Below are 15,759 nucleotides of genomic sequence, written 5' to 3' on the forward strand. Positions count from 1 at the left end.
AAAGAGACATATATGACAATCAAACAATGCGAATATAATGTGAGCCCCTACCCCTACTCAAAGCTGTGTTAAGTGATTTTCAGTGGGGGTGGGTTTCGATCCGCCTCCAAGGTGCTTTCCGCTGAGAAGAAGAGCCAGAAGAACATTGAGATGTTCCCCTTTGCAGTTCTCCTCAGGGTTCTCCCCGCTGTTCTGCCACCTCATACCAGGACGGGGCCCCGAGGCTTTTGGGGCTCTGATGGAACGATCTGGGTTCAGAAGGGACTCGCCACACTGTCAGAACACAAGAGACGTATGACTCGGGAGGACGTATATAGGTATGTATTATGAGGCTTATACACTAATGTTAAGTACCCCGATTACCAGTAGACAGCCATGTAAATGGCCAACATGTTTGTGATTATCATAAACCCCAAATTCCAGTTGTACTGTGTCTTTTTTTTAAAGAGAGGAGAGGACGGTGCTGTGCTGCTGTATCCCACCATAAGATACAGTTTATAATGTGACTCAGGGAGTCCAGAGGAAGACATGTGACAAAGGCCCCATGCTGGATTCAACCACAGGTCCATATGTTGCCTTTAACTAAGTCACAAGTTCTCAACAACTTTTTTAACACAGCACATGTGCTGTACAAAGAAATGCAACATGAAGGTTATGATCAGTCAAAGTCTCAGTGACTCAGACTCGTTTAGTCATGTTTCTTAACATCTTGCGTCCTTCACTGGAGAATAAATAGAGTCAGATGGCATCTGGGCCTCTTTAATCTGAGGTATTTATTAGCCAGCCAATGCATATTGAAAAGATTTGATTTAATTTTATTATATTTTATTATGGAAATCTAGTATACATTCAGTATGCATATGTTCAACTTTTGTTAAACGTTTATGCTGTTGAACATGACTTGACATCAGAACATTGTGAAAGCTGTGATATACTGTATGTAAGTAGCACTGAGCTACTGTGGCAGTGGTGACGGAAGTATTCAGATCCTTTACTTAAGTAACAGTAGAAATAGCACTCTGTTAAAATGCGTTAAAATGTTACTTAAGTAAATGTATGTATGTATGTATTGATCAATATCAATAAGACCCTGTGAGTGACCAATAACTTTAACTATGTTATATACTTTTGAGCAGTTTTATCTTTTTTTTTTTTACAATGCATCACATTATATTGTGTGAAATCTTAATTTTTGAAATGTAGCTGTCAAATAAATGTAGTGGAGTAAAAAGTATGATGTTTCCCTCTCACTTGTGGTTGAATAGAAGTGTAAAGTGGCTTGAAATGGAAATTAAAATCCAAATACCTCAGATTTGTACAGTACTTGAGTACAGTGAATATACTTAGTTACATTGCCCATGTTGATTAAAAAAATAAGAATATGCATCTGTGCTCCTGTAACTATGGTAACAAGTAAGTAAGTTCCCAAGAAAGAAAGGACTTGACTTAAATCTTTTCATCTTTCTAAACAAACTTAACATTTCCAGAATGTATATGAGGACACTGACAGTACAGTAGAGTCAGTGTGACTGATACAGGACATTTAATGAGGGATAAATTCAACTTTATTAAGGGGAAACTCTGAGTTGTTAAGAGTTTCCTTCACACTCAGAAACAATCCAGAGTTTAATTGTTTCTCAGCACGTGTTGTATCTGACCATCCCATGTACAGTAATGTCGTAAGACATTTGGACAGCGAGGAAGTTAGAGGATTGCTCATATCGAACCACCTGGTGATTTGGAACAACGGAGTGGGCCAATTTGTCTGTTCTGGGGTTTTCCATGTGCTGATGACTGCTTGGCTTTGGCTTTCACCGCTTCCACAACCAGCTAGTATTGATCATCCCAACCTGTGACTCAGACGACATGTGACCCAACAAGGAACCTGTTTGGAGAGTTTAATCATCAGCATTATTCACAATAGCCACATCAGTAGTTGACAATACAGCATCCAAACAATCAGATGATTTTTCAAGAGTCCAAAGACCTCATCTGAGTTATGAGCATTTGTGAAATCAGTAAAGGCGACATTGTACTTGTTCAATTCGACATACATAGAACGTGTTAAAAGAGCGTTGTGCCCGCTTTGAACTTTAAAAGGTGAGGCTGACTCAGACAGCTCATTCCTCATGAATCCACGTTATCAGGTGACTATTGAAGTTTCTGTTCCCTGCATGAGTAGGTAGGAAAGGAACTGTGGTTTCCAGTGTTTTAATCACAACACAGAACAAGGACTCCTTCCACAGGGAAGAGAAAGGAAAATAGAAAGTGAGGAGAGAACCAGCACAGGGGTTTATCAGTTTTAGTGTGATAACAGGTAGATGAGATGAGATGTTCTTTGACAGCAGTAAATCTGGATATTTGTCCACAGTGAAAATGCAGCACATAGTTGATTTTCTTCTACCTATTTTGTATGTCATATTCAAACATCTGGAAGTCAGATTCTTGTTAAATCTACTTTGAGTCTGGCCGGATGACATTAAATGTGATGCCAAGGAAGTTGCTGTGGTTTGTCTGATAGTAACGTTCTTAGCACTGAAAAGATTAAGCAGATTAATTAATGAATCTATGAGTCAATTGTGGAAAAAATGTATGTGAAAGTTTGAGAACTATTTAAGTCATTCTGAAAAACAAAATTACAAATACTCACTGGTGTCAGATTTGCTGCTTTTCTCCATTTTATATCATTGTAAACTGAATACCTTTGGGGTTTTAAACTGTCGGTCAGACAAGGCAAATAATTAATTAATTGAAAAATATTCAGTAGATTAAGCACTGAAAATAATATTTTGTTGAAGCCCTATGCTGAAGAAGAATCTCTATACATTGACATATTTCTCTGTCACACACATTTACACAAGTACTCAAAGGCACACGCTGGTGTTTGTCCATTCATGCCACCTAAATGTATCACGCCTCCCTGTCTCACCTGTCATGCTTACAGATGCAACACCAGCAAGCCAGATGTGACAGTTGGAGCAAAAACAGTTGGGACTGCTTTTCTGTTGTAGCCTCTGTGTTGGTAGACCAAAGTAGACAGTTGGTGTGCTTTGCTACACACTGGTGGCTCAGTCACTGATAATACAATCTGTTAACCACCATAACCCACAGGTGCACAAAGGCACTGTAGAGTTTCAGTGTTTCAACGTCTCTGACGGCCACAGACAGGCGGGATGCCGAGTGATGGACCCTGCTGTATGTTTTTGCTACGGAAAGATGATCTGTTGATGTTTGGCGCAAACCTAGATTATGAAAAACAACTATTGTAGATGTATGTGAAACTGAATTTAACCAAAAGTCAAAGGTGCATTGCTGTTAGTAATAGAAACAGGTAGGTTTAATGGTTTCCCTAAAGAGAAAAGTATTTTTTGTTATGTGATTTAGGTGAGATTAAAGACAAACATTCATTTCATGTTTTATCGCTCATTATATGATTATTTATGGGCTAAACTTTATTAAAATGTCCTTAATTTCTGACGAATTCTCCTGGTTGGGTGTTTGTAAAAAACATATTTCTTATTATTTCTGTTTGTGGCAGATTTGATTTGTAGAGTTTAGAGTTCTTTGTTTGCAGTATAATGTAAGAAGTTATGTTCATGTCTGACAAATGTTTAACCTCTGCAACAGTATTATTTTGGTGTCTCGTGAGTCTGCGTACTTGCATCTGCATGAAACAATAAATCGCAAACTTATAGAGGCAGATTAGTTGAATCTTCCACGCATCCAGCATGGTAGCAGAGAGCCCACATCTGCTTCTGGGGTGCCCTTGAGCAACACATCAAACCCCTCTGAGCAGCAGAAAGTCTGTTTTACAACCTACATAAATACTCAAATAAATACATCAGCCAGTCAAAGTCTACTAAGCATCAAGCGATGACTTTTTCTTTCGCTTTCCTGACTCATTTGCTGAGGCTGGACTCATCGCAGGATAATGATTTATTTCTGAGGCTGTCTCATGAAATAGAGTATGACGCGACCTGTCTGTCTCCCTCAGTGACGCTCCTTTGTGCTCAGTAGGTGGGATATGCTTTTCAGTATTGAGTCAGACAGATAGAGAGCCCCCTGGCGGCCCTGAGCTGTAACGTACCCAGGTTGTGACAGAGAGAGAGAGAGAGAGAGAGAGTGAGGGAGAGAGAGAGATAGGAAAATGGGTGGACGGAAAGTCCCCGTGTGGAAATCCCCTTGACTTGGGCTTTTTCCTTTTTTTAAAAACTATCCTTAGCGGACGTGTGTACTCTTTTGAAAGGCTTCGCAAGCTGCAAGGGCTCCAAAATAGATCTGATACTGAAGGAAAGAGAAGGTTGAATGGCGCCGAGGACCGCTGCGGTGAGGCTGAGTGAAGTGGCTGAGAGAGGACTAGCCTGAGCATCCGGGCGGGCTTTGTTATTACCCCGACATATTACACAGGTAAGACACCCGTCCTCCCTCCCCGTGCCTCCCCATGTGGACAACATGTCTTACCAAGGGGGGAGTGAGACTTGCTGGCTACCTCACGTTCGGGCCTTGAGTAATGTATGGTCGTGTTTCTGGGGACATGGAGGAAGCTTGAAGCCTGCTCACGACAGTGGCTTTGACAGCCATTGTTTACAAAGACGTCACCCTCAAGCGGATAACAGGGCATTTAAAACAGCCAAATGTAGCATCCGCGCGGCCACACTGTGTCAATCCCCGCGCGGTGAGACGCAATTGAAGGCTACATTGTTTCAAAGGTAGTTGTCATTGGAATTACGTAAGCCTTTAACGTCAGCAAAGTCTCCTGTTATTGTGTTTTTGTGTAGCCAGCCGTGAACCGCAGCGTCCACCACTGTGCCTCTGTCTGTCTGCTTAAAGTCTGCCAGCGGTGCCAACACACCAAACAGCGACTAATGATTCGTGTCAACAAGCTCACTGACATCCAGGTGTCTGTTGTCTCGTCCCTCGTGTGACTGACTAGCCCTTTAGCATGGCCTAGTCTATTGTTGCACCTGCTGCTGTTTGGGTAGTAAAGGCACAGAGGCCACTATAAGCCAAGTATTCAGGTGGTTGTAATTGTGGACTTGAACTGTATCCACTGACTGACTGACTGGCTGGTATGAGGATGTTGTTGTTGAAGTTAAAAAGTCAGCAAAACTCCAGGCCTACTTGCTGACCATCACTTTCTACTTCCTGTGTGCTGACACTCTCTTTATTTTGGGCGAAATGTTCCTTTAAAACCTCAAGAGTGGCACTTCTACTGTCAGGTGGTGTGTTGAACCTCAATACTTCTGAAGTACAAACCAAAAAAAAAAACAGCAGTAGGTGTAAAAAAGTAGTGAAAGTTAATGTCAAATATTCTCAGTTTTGTTTGTTTATCGTTCAAACTGACCTAAATCAGGGAACTCTGCTAACTGGTTGTATTTGAGTTAGGAAACAATCTTGTAGACCTACAGCTGCTTGTGTTAAGACAATATTAAAATATACTTTGAAATATGTATTTGCCACAAACTATGGTATTGGAAAGAGTACCATTTTGGTATTGGTACTGAAACTCAGGTATATCTAAAATGTTCCTAGCCTTACTCTGTGCTTTAAACAAAGACTTTATGCAGGCTTTGGGGCAATCAGTGTGACCTTCCCAGCAGCCTGGGAAGCCCTGGGTGGCCTTCAGTTCAAGTCTGGAAAGCACCAGTTTATTGTTGGAAGGCTTTGAGCTCAGTGGGACACTGGGGCGCCCTGTTTGGGGAAACTCAAAAAACCATCAAGACGAAAAGGAGAATTAAAAGAACAAACAAGAGTACAAAGGCTTCTCTGTGTACTTTATTCCACTTGGCCCACCAGAATCTCCAGTGAGAAAGCACCAAAGAGCTTTCACCGTGCACTGATCGTATGTGTTGGGTGGTTTCCCGAACAAACTGTAAATTAAATTGTGTCTTGGGTCTTAATTAATGAGGAAGGGGAATCTCCACTATGAATTTCCCACCAGTCCCACCAGTCTATACTTTTATTTTCTGCTGCACTCTACTGTGAAATAACATATCTAATCCCCTTCTCGCCATCCAGTTTCCACGTTGTTCGGTCAGCGGCGGTTGGTGCCTCCTCCTCCTCCTCCTTTCCCACTCCTCGTTCCTCTTCCTCCCCTCCTTCCATCCACCTGGCCACACATCCGCCATGTCGCAGGGTCAGAACTTCCTCCCCAAATTCCTGTTTGTCTCCAACCTGCTGAAGGCGGTGAAGATCCGTCAGCGAGTGCCCAACGACGTGGTGAAGCCGGCTGCCAGCGGTGGCCTGATGCACCACCTGCGGGGTATGCACCGTTACACGCTGGAGATGATCGCCATGAACCACTTCCCGCAGGCCTTCAGGGAGGTGGTGCAGGCCGCCATCCTGGACCGAGCCATGCAGGCCTCATTGGAGCAGGAGAAGAAGCTCAACTGGTGTCGGGAGGTGAAGAAGATGGTGCCCTTACGTACTAATGGTGAGAAAGATTTTGCCGATGAATAGGAATTTATCTGTAAACCAGGTTTTTACGATTTTCTTTCTCATGGGTGAAGCTCGAGAAGTTGGGAGCACTTTGGTGAGGGTTTGGGTTGTTTTATCACAGGTTGGGAGTTAAGTAGTTGTGTATTTCCGGATTTGTTTATGAATACATGCTGTTGGAGCAGGAAGTTGTGGTGGCATTTAATACAAATTTCAACAACGGGAACAGCAGATTGGTCGCAGAGCTGATGTCTAACTTTTGTTCCTTGGTTTCAGGAACTGTAGCGATCTTCATTGCTCAGGGCGGAGGATGTGTTTTGGTTTTGTTTCATTTTCTATGATAGAGGAGGTGCGTATATATGAGTCAGGGCTATTTGATATGTAAATTCTGAGATGTCATTACTCACAAGCAGGGTTACTGTAAATGACAACAATGGATGGACACGGTTCCGCTTTCACATGCACTCATTTAGCAGCCCCCTTGGTTTTACTGTGCCGAGCTGAGGGTTTGAGCTCAGTCAACCCGATGTTAAGTCATGTTTTCTGTTACGTGGATGTCGTAACACGGGAACATCCCAGAGTAGGCAAACATTCAGACATGGGCCTGATTACTTTTGATCATAGCCCTCTACTGGGAAATTCTCTGGCGTCACATGTAGGACTGTTATTTACTGTCGATGATGTTTCAGACCCGACTATTTCCACAGTTTTTCATTTACAACCTTAGGGGTATGTCCCCTCTGTTTCTGTGTAGGTGTGTGTGTTTAAGGAGTGTGAATGTCAGTGGATCTTAAAACATCTCATGTAATTTTACCTGAAGTTCCCCCCAGCCTGCCTGACTTGTGACCGTCAGATGTGTCACAGCTCACCGGGCCTTGTTAAATCAAACGTGACCAAATCCAACTGCGTCTCACTGTCTCTGCTGACCTTTTTATTTCATATTTTAAATCTATATTACAATCACTTAAACACATCTGGTGTGTGCCTCAGACTCAGGTCTATTTTTAGATGAGGGGAAAAAACAATCTCTGAAGGGAAACATCAGCCATAGCATTCACAACAGAAGAAGGAAGCGGAAATCAAGCTGTGTTACAAGTTTGTATTAAACATGAGTTTCCAGAGGAAATAGTTTCTTTATTTCTCAGAGGAAGCTATTCACACTTAACAGTGAGAAATTCCTGTATCGATCTCATATCAGTGTTTACTTTGAACAGTTACTGGACGGATGAGGAACTTGCTGGATGTTTTGTGTGTTGTGTCCTCATGCATGTTTTTCTTCAATAGCGAAACTCTTTGTGAGGGCCCCTGGTGATTCTGAAGGAGTTACTGTAACCCTCATCAATGCAGTGGTTCCTCTTCAGAAAGACCCCTGAATTGATGACGGACTCCTCTGACTTTTGCTGCCAGTAACCTGGACGGAATTTCCTGACTTGAGAAGATGATGTCATAGAGATGAGACAGAATTTAGAGCCGGAGCGTCTAACTCTGAAGGACCCAGACGTGACTTTGAGCAGAGGACGGACAACACACACACACACAGACACACAGACAGAGGACTGACTGACTGCTGCTGAGTCACTGGAGCTCAGCAGACGCACACAGACACACAGACAGAGAGAGAACGTGCGAGAGCAGAAGTCCGTCAATGAACGTCCAGTCAGAGCAGGTCATATTAATCAAGCGTCTCAGAGTTACAACACGATCTGTCTCCACATCGTCTGGGACCTAAATTTACCCGTTAGCCCAAAAAGTGTTTCTCAGGTCATCATCAATTTACGAAGGATTAAAAACCTCTCAACAAATTTCAGTCCTCCCTAAACCCAACTTCATTCCCAGGCTAGCAAAAGAAATACAACTGACCATCATAAAAGCAAAACAACTTCATAAAACCCTCACTCCCCGGCAATTAAAGTAACCGTCTTCCTGTTTCATGCAACTTTTCCATCCAGTGTTATTGAAATTCAGTATGTCTTCTGTCTCAAATGTCTAGGACGCATCCGAGGGTTTTCCCCAAACAGCATCCCATGTCTGTCATGTGTCCCCAACAGGCAGGATTTGTTCAGCTACAATACACTGACTCTACATACTGTAGAAGCAGAGAGGACACACATACATACACACACACACTGCCTCACTGTTCTTGCCTTATAAGTACAGATTTCAGGTTGCTCTTGTGTGGTATCCACATTATTTGATTAAAAAAACATACTGCAGTGTAATATCTCCAGTTCTTATCGAAGCAGAAGCAGAAATAGTCTTGGCCAGGACCTGTTTTGTTGGACTAGCCTCACTAGACAGCTTGCAGACAAAGAGTGGGATAGTGGATGATGTGTGACACAAACCATTGGAAAGCACAACATTGCAAACTTGTGGTAAGTGTCACCTGGATGAGGATTAGGTCTGGTCCTATGCGGTGTGTTTTCAGGAAGTGTCCCAGCTTGCCACAGAGGAAGTGTCTATATTTAGACAGATGGGACCGGCAGACCGTCTTTCATCTTTAGTCATCAGGCATCTCAAGTCAGGGTCAAAAGTCTGTGTGTTTTTGTGCACAAGAGGAACTGATTATACATGCGTGTTTGTGCCTATTCCTTCATGCCTGTGCATGTATCTCTTCTGAGGATGGTGCTGTTGAGGATGCCTTTTCTCACTAGAGAGCTGTGCATTTTATGTTTTTGTTGAGAGTGATGCAAGAGCGCCGAAATGCAACAACAGCTAGCTAGTTTGAAATAGGAGTGGATGTTTTCTTTTTTTTTCTTTTTCTCAAAGTACAGTGGGATGTTCCTTCAGGTTGAATGAAAACAACTGTGTCTCACATTACACTCCTCTCGCACCACAGATATTGTTATTGTGAGAAATGTGATCGCAGTTTGTTCTATGGCATGACACGTACCACTGGCTAAACTCATTTTAGTTCACTTTTATTTTTGTATTGTACCTTTTTCTTAGCTTTGATTGAAATAGCTTTTCCTGTACAGAGGTTAGCTCTTGTGATATGAGCAACTCTTAGATTAGGATTATATTTGTCTCAACGTTTTGTTTTGATGCAGCAATATTTTACAAAGAAAGGTGTGTATGCTTAAGGTGTGTGAACTTTTGCCAGGTAAACTTTACTGAACAGAGAAGGACAGATCATAAAGGTAGACAGAACATTTCAATACATTTGTATAGTTTGTGCATGTGAGTGTTATCTAAGCGATCATGAATCATAGCCTTCATCAGGTGTTGATAGCAGTAGTTAAAAAGATAACATTCCTTCCTGTCCAAGCCACACCCCTGTGGAAAGTCCAGGACCAGCTGAGTAGCACTGATGAGTTGGGATCATAGGAGGGGAACACACACACGCACAAAAGGCAGAAGTTAGTACAGGGAAATTCCTGTGTTTAGTGTGGCAACAGTTTTCATTGCTACACACATTGACAAACATGGGCTCTCCTGTTTCACAATGAGAAAAAGACCCAGCGCTGCCATAGGAGACTAAATAAAATTCCAGGGTTTTTAGTTGCTCACGCTCGCATGCGGCCGGTTGGTAGAATATAGAGGAAGCAGTTTTCTAAACATGAAACAAGACACATTTTTGCAGATTAATGTAGTAAAGGAGTTTTTTAAAAATGTATTTTCAGGTGAATTAAGGACCATTTGTTTCTCAGGCCAGCTGGGTAAAAGCTGAGCTTTGTCTGTATTATGTGTGTGCTTTCAGACATGTGAGGGTCATATATAACTGTTTGGTCTCTGTACTAATATTATAAAGAGTACGGTCTAGACCTGCTTTATTTGTAACGTGTCATGACTTTTGTTGTGATTTTGCACTATATATATAAAATTGAATATAATAGTCTAGACACCAGATAGTGCAACAACCGGCCCAACAGCCTGGAAATCCCCAGACTTTTGTTACGCTTGTGTGTGTGCTCACTACATTTGCCTGTTGTGTATGCTGTGTACACACTGCATTTGCATGTGTGTGCGCGTGCCCCTGCACAATTTTAGACGTTTGTATCCCGTGTACAAAATGAACTACGAGTGGTACTGACATCGTATGTGTTTGCCTGCCTCTTCTGTGTGTGTCTGTAGGAGATGGGAACTGTTTGCTCCACGCGGCCTCTCAGTACATGCTGGGTGTTCAGGACACAGACCTGGTGCTTCGAAAAGCCCTCCATGGTGTTTTGAAAGAGACGGACACTGGCGTCTTTAGAGCTCGCTTCCAGGCAGAGCTGGTCCAGTCCCAGGAATTCACCCAGACCGGACTCCGATACACCACCATGGTATGAAGATTAGACTAGGTCCACGTTAACAGCTTTTTCCATTACTTTGCATTAAGATTATTGCTAGCCTGAGCTAAAAAATGCAAATTATGTTCTGGTGAGACAGTCAAATTTCAGTCCTTGGTTCCTTGTCTTTTGCATCCTTGTATGCAAACTGCAAATAAATAAAGTAAATATATTTTTTGTTTTTATGGGATATTTAAAGCCAGAGTATAAGGAAACAAAATAAAAACAAAATAATTCCTACCTACAAAATATTTTATGGAATAATTTTATGCAAATTGAATCCATTACACAAGTGTGCCCAAGTTAATAGCCTACCTCTTTGTGTGTGTGCTGTCACAGAACTGGGAGGAGGAGTGGGAAAAGATTGTGAAGATGGCATCTCCGGTCTCCAGTAGCAACGGCCTCCAGTTTGACTCTCTTGAGGACATTCACATTTTCGTCCTCTCCAACATTCTCCGCAGACCCATCATCGTCATCGCAGGTACTCGCTTTTTTTAAATCATCTTAAAGTTTGTTTATTGCTCCTTGTTAGCCATCAAAGACTCACTGGTCTTGTTTCAACATGTCTTTTACTGATAAAGAAGCTGAAGGCATCTCCTCAACCACATGCCTCAACATTTTGCTGTTCGTTGTTTTGAAGTCTTCATAGTGTTTTTTCACTGTATCACCTCCCATATATTTTGGTTAGTGGATGTAGAATGTGCATATGCAGAAACTTGTTTTAAACTATATACATGTTCTTTGTTGTTCTTGCCATACTCTTGTGACTTCATCAAATCTTTCTTTATTGGCACTAAGTTATAGGTATTAGTTACCTTTGTTCGGAGGTTAAAACGTGATTTAATTCAGAAACATCTTTTAAACCGCTGTTCTTTTTTTAACAGACCAGGTGGTCAGGAGTATGAAATCTGGCTCCTCTATCTCTCCTCTGAATGTGGGTGGGATTTATCTGCCGCTACACTGGCCGCCCACAGAGTGCTACAAATACCCAATAGTGCTCGGCTATGACTCCCAGCACTTTGCACCCCTCATCACCATCAAAGACAGTGGCCCAGGTAGGAAACACAGATGTTACATAGCTGGCATGAGAAGAAGGGAGAAAGGAAGAGGCCTGATAGGAAGTTGCTCGTGCTTTTATTTCAATGCAACATCCTGGTCTGAATTTTTCCAGAGATCCGAGCAGTACCGCTGATCAACCCAGGACGGGGGGGCTTTGAGGAGCTGAAGGTTCACTTCCTGATGGAGAAAGAACAGCAGCAGAAAGAGAGGCTTCTGAAAGACTACCTGCTACTGATAGAGATCCCCGTTATAGGCTTGGGCTACGACGCCACACGGATCATCAACGCTGCGCGGTACCTACAGATTATAAGCGATTGACGTCCCAGTTGTAGTTCCTTGCCACAATGTTAAATGCAGTTTTGCAAGTTGTAACTCAGGAATGAAGAGGTTTATTTTTAGGTTGATGATCACAGATATTGTCATAAAACTGGTTTAACTTCTTGAAACCTAATCGACACACTGATGTTATACAATCATTATATTAACTTTTAAATTGAACTGAAAAAGTATAAAATCACACAAAGTGCAGTTAAGTAAAGAACTTTGTATGTCTCTGTTCCAAGGCTGGATGAGGGCAACCTCCCTGAAGACATGAACCTGATGGAGGACTACCTGCAGCTAGTCAACCATGAGTACCAGCGCTGGCAGGAGGACAAGGAGCAGGCATGGGCCGCCCAGCCACAGCGCCCACCTCCCTTCTCCGTCTCCCAGCTCTCCCTCATCGAGATCCGCTGTGCCACACCGCGATGCACCTTCTATGTCTCTGTGGACACACAGCCTCATTGCCACGAGTGCTTCGAGAAGCGACAGGCCACTACGGGCGGAGGAGCGAGGATAGAAGGGGTGGTGCAGACCAAGGGAGGAGGTGTACAAGGTGGGGTAGCAGTGGTAGGGGGATCAGAGACTGAGGTGACCTCCAGAGGAGCCCGAAGCAGCAGCCCCCCATCCTCCTCATCTGGGAGAGGGGTGTCCAGCCCCCGCTCCGCCCCACCCACCGCTCCCAGCCTCAGCCTGTACAGTGAAACTCATGCCATGAAGTGCAAGACACCCGGCTGCCTCTTCACCCTCAGCGTGGAGCATGATGGACTTTGCGAGCGCTGCTTCAACTCCAGGCAGAACCATGGACCCCCTGGAGCTGGAACGGCTGCTACAGGACTCCCAGGCCCCAATGGGGGGCCTACAGTCCCCCACCCGGCCCAGGGCTCCGGCTGGACCCAGTGGGGGGGCTGCGAGACAGAGACAGAGCGCTGCAGCATGTGCAGACAGGAGGCGTTCAGGATATTCAATGGCCTGTGTCCACCCTGCATGCAGAGACAGCAGGCTCCAGAGAGGGGAGAGCCACAGCAGAACAACCCCAGGACTGAGGCCTCGTCTTCAGCTTGGAGCCAGGCCAGGGACGCTGAGCGGCCGTGCCTCACCCTAACCCCAGGGCACACCTCAGCCTGGCAGGCCCCTCTGGCCCGCCCTTGTAAAAGATCTGGCTGCCAGTTCTTTGGGACGCCAGAGAAGTTGGGTTTCTGCACTATTTGCTACGTAGACTATCAGACCAACCACCGTAAGTCCTGAAACTAAACGTCTGTCATGTTACAGGGTTTTCAGACATAGAAAATGTCTTATCAAGTCATTTTAAACAAAAGTCTTTGCCAATGTGGTTTGCATTGTAGGAATTATTGTTGTATTTCTCTTTACTCAAATGTCAAATCATATGGGACATTGCTTATGTTGGCCACTGTGTGTTCCAGACCTGACCCCTCCCCCTGCCCCGGTCCAGAGCCGGCATGGTTTGGAGGCAGGCTTCCAGAACGCCTCGCGGTGTCGTGGGCCTGGGTGTGGTGCGGTTGGCAAGGCAATGCTGGAGGGCTACTGCGACAAGTGCTACGTGAAAGAGCAAAGCACACGGCTCAACCAAGTGGCACATCGCACACCACACTCCCCTCCTCTGGTCATGGTAGGTGTCTGCCATACCTTCTTAACTCCTTCTCTCTTACTGTACTTCACCTTTGTCATATGTTGTTTGTGTCTTGTCTTTCTTTTGTTTGTCTTTCTTTTTGCTGCCTATCTTCTCAGCTCTTGAGATATCCTGCTGGTCCACAGTTCCCTTTCAGTTGCCAATTGACCTTTCTCCTCTTTCTGTTTGCTCCCCCTCTCTTTCTCTGTACAAAAAGCGTGACCGGGCAGCCAAACCTAGATCTTCACAGCAATCCCAGACCCAGACCCAGACTCAGTGCCGGCGGAGTGGCTGCAGTAATGTATCCCCGGGTTGCACAGACCTCTGCCCAGAGTGCCATACGCGTGGCCAGGGCAGAGAGGCGGGCAGGCGGGCGCAGGCGCCCAAGGAAAAGTCCAAGCAGCGGTGCCGGACGCAGGGCTGCGACCACTACGCCAACCAAGAGAAACAGGGCTACTGCAATGAGTGTGACCACTTCAAACAGATTTACCGCGGCTGACCACATACACACCCACGCACGCAACAATGATGATGACACATTGCTAGCACGCTAGAGCCGCTGCCCTGCTGTGGGCACCCCATGCCAGTCAATGCACCTCTGATACTAACTAACCAACTAACTAACTAGCTAGTGACTAACTAGTAACCTTATGGCCTGAAAATCAAACCCCCATGTAGAATGTGAAGAGAGAGTGTGTGTACGTGGGGGGGTGGGGGTGGGGGGGAGTGAGTGAGTGAGTGAGTGAGTGTGTGCGTGTGCGTGTGCGTGTGCGTGTTCGCAGTAGACATGGCCTCCAGAATACCTCTTTGTGCAATTATTATCATCAGATGTGCCCTGTGCACTCACAAGGTGAGAGGTTTGGCTTCATGTCAGAGCAACTGACTTAACTCTTGTGTACAATATGTATTTAGAGGTACGTACTGAATCGTGCCGGACAAAATGATTGTATGTTGACATAACAAGAAGCATCTGACATTGCTTTCTAGACCACAGCCAAGGATTTATACCCCCCCGTCTGTCTGTCTGTCTGTCTTAACCCATCTGTGTATCTGTCTGCCTGTCTGTCTAGCATTTGCTCTGTAGAGTGAGGGATGCAGTGGTTGGGGAAGCCCAGCAACAAACCTGTGGAAGTAGAAAGCAGAAGTGAGCTAAACTGGGCCCGAGTAAAGCAAGTGAAGTGCTATAAACGAAATTAAGTGGTGTCCACAATTGTTTAGCTTAGTTCCTACAACACTCACATGTGTGTCCTCTCAAAATATACAAAGACTTTGCCAAGAAAGGCTCTTGCAATCAATATTGTAAAAATGATAGTGTTATATTTTGAGGCAAAGGAACCTTATTATTGTTACTTATCTGTTATATAAAGTTAACATTGTGAGTTGCTAGATATGGAAAGTAAGAACAGACCATGTGTCTGAACAGTGCAAGACAGACAGGGCAGGCCCCTGCTAGTTTTGGTGCTACATGTACAGAAATACAAGCCTCTCCATTGTAGCCAACATGCTGGCGGTGTCAGCGGACAGAAGGCAGAGAACACAGTAGAGACAGGACTCATTCTCTTTCTATTCCTCCTGTCCTTCCTCTTGTTTCCCCTCTTCTCCTCCAAAACAGATCTGTTGCCTTGGACGTTGTTTTCCTGTTTACTGTACACTTAAGCACCTAGAAATGCATAGACACATACCTACACGTGCGCACACAAATGTAGTAGCTCCGGTTCTGTCAGAGGGGGATTGCCAACTGGAGAGAGAACTGAGAACATAATGACATCTGGGTGATTATCCACCTTACCACCACATACACACACATGTATGCACACACATGCACATGCAAACACGGCTCTTTGAGATTGTATGCGCCCCACCCCAGCCTGAGGTGATGTGTAGGTAAATAAACCCACAGAGAAATGCATTCCTCTCTGCTTCACCCCACTGGATGTGCCAAGGCGACAATTTCAAAACTTCAGAGAGCAATCCCATTGCCTGCTTTGGCTAATCTTGTTTATCTGAATGTGTTTTGTGCTGCTGCTACAACAGCACAGTATTGGGGCT

General features: G+C 44.4%; 1 protein-coding gene across 1 annotated transcript; it reads left to right on the forward strand.

The window, feature by feature from the left end:
- Nucleotides 1-4,271: 4,271 nt before the first annotated feature.
- Nucleotides 4,272-14,372, forward strand: tnfaip3 (tumor necrosis factor, alpha-induced protein 3). Its single transcript, XM_070916011.1, has 9 exons — nucleotides 4,272-4,407; nucleotides 6,019-6,433; nucleotides 10,507-10,697; nucleotides 11,043-11,184; nucleotides 11,588-11,758; nucleotides 11,875-12,055; nucleotides 12,326-13,317; nucleotides 13,505-13,710; nucleotides 13,928-14,372. The coding sequence occupies exons 2-9, from the start codon at nucleotides 6,127-6,129 to the stop codon at nucleotides 14,207-14,209; spliced, it is 2,472 nt and encodes an 823-aa protein (XP_070772112.1). The 5' UTR covers nucleotides 4,272-4,407; nucleotides 6,019-6,126; the 3' UTR covers nucleotides 14,210-14,372.
- Nucleotides 14,373-15,759: the final 1,387 nt, after the last annotated feature.

Source organism: Enoplosus armatus, chromosome 12, assembly GCF_043641665.1.
Source record: "Enoplosus armatus isolate fEnoArm2 chromosome 12, fEnoArm2.hap1, whole genome shotgun sequence".
In the NCBI taxonomy this organism is placed as follows: Eukaryota; Metazoa; Chordata; class Actinopteri; order Centrarchiformes; family Enoplosidae; genus Enoplosus; species Enoplosus armatus.

Coding starts and splice junctions, on each gene's coding strand:
- tnfaip3 (XM_070916011.1), top strand. CDS start 6,127: ATGTCGCAGGGTCAGAACTTCCTCCCCAAATTCCTGTTTGTCTCCAAC. Junction 11,185..11,587: donor ACCCATCATCGTCATCGCAG/GTACTCGCTTTT, acceptor TTTTTTTAACAG/ACCAGGTGGTCAGGAGTATG. Junction 13,318..13,504: donor AGACTATCAGACCAACCACC/GTAAGTCCTGAA, acceptor TGTGTGTTCCAG/ACCTGACCCCTCCCCCTGCC.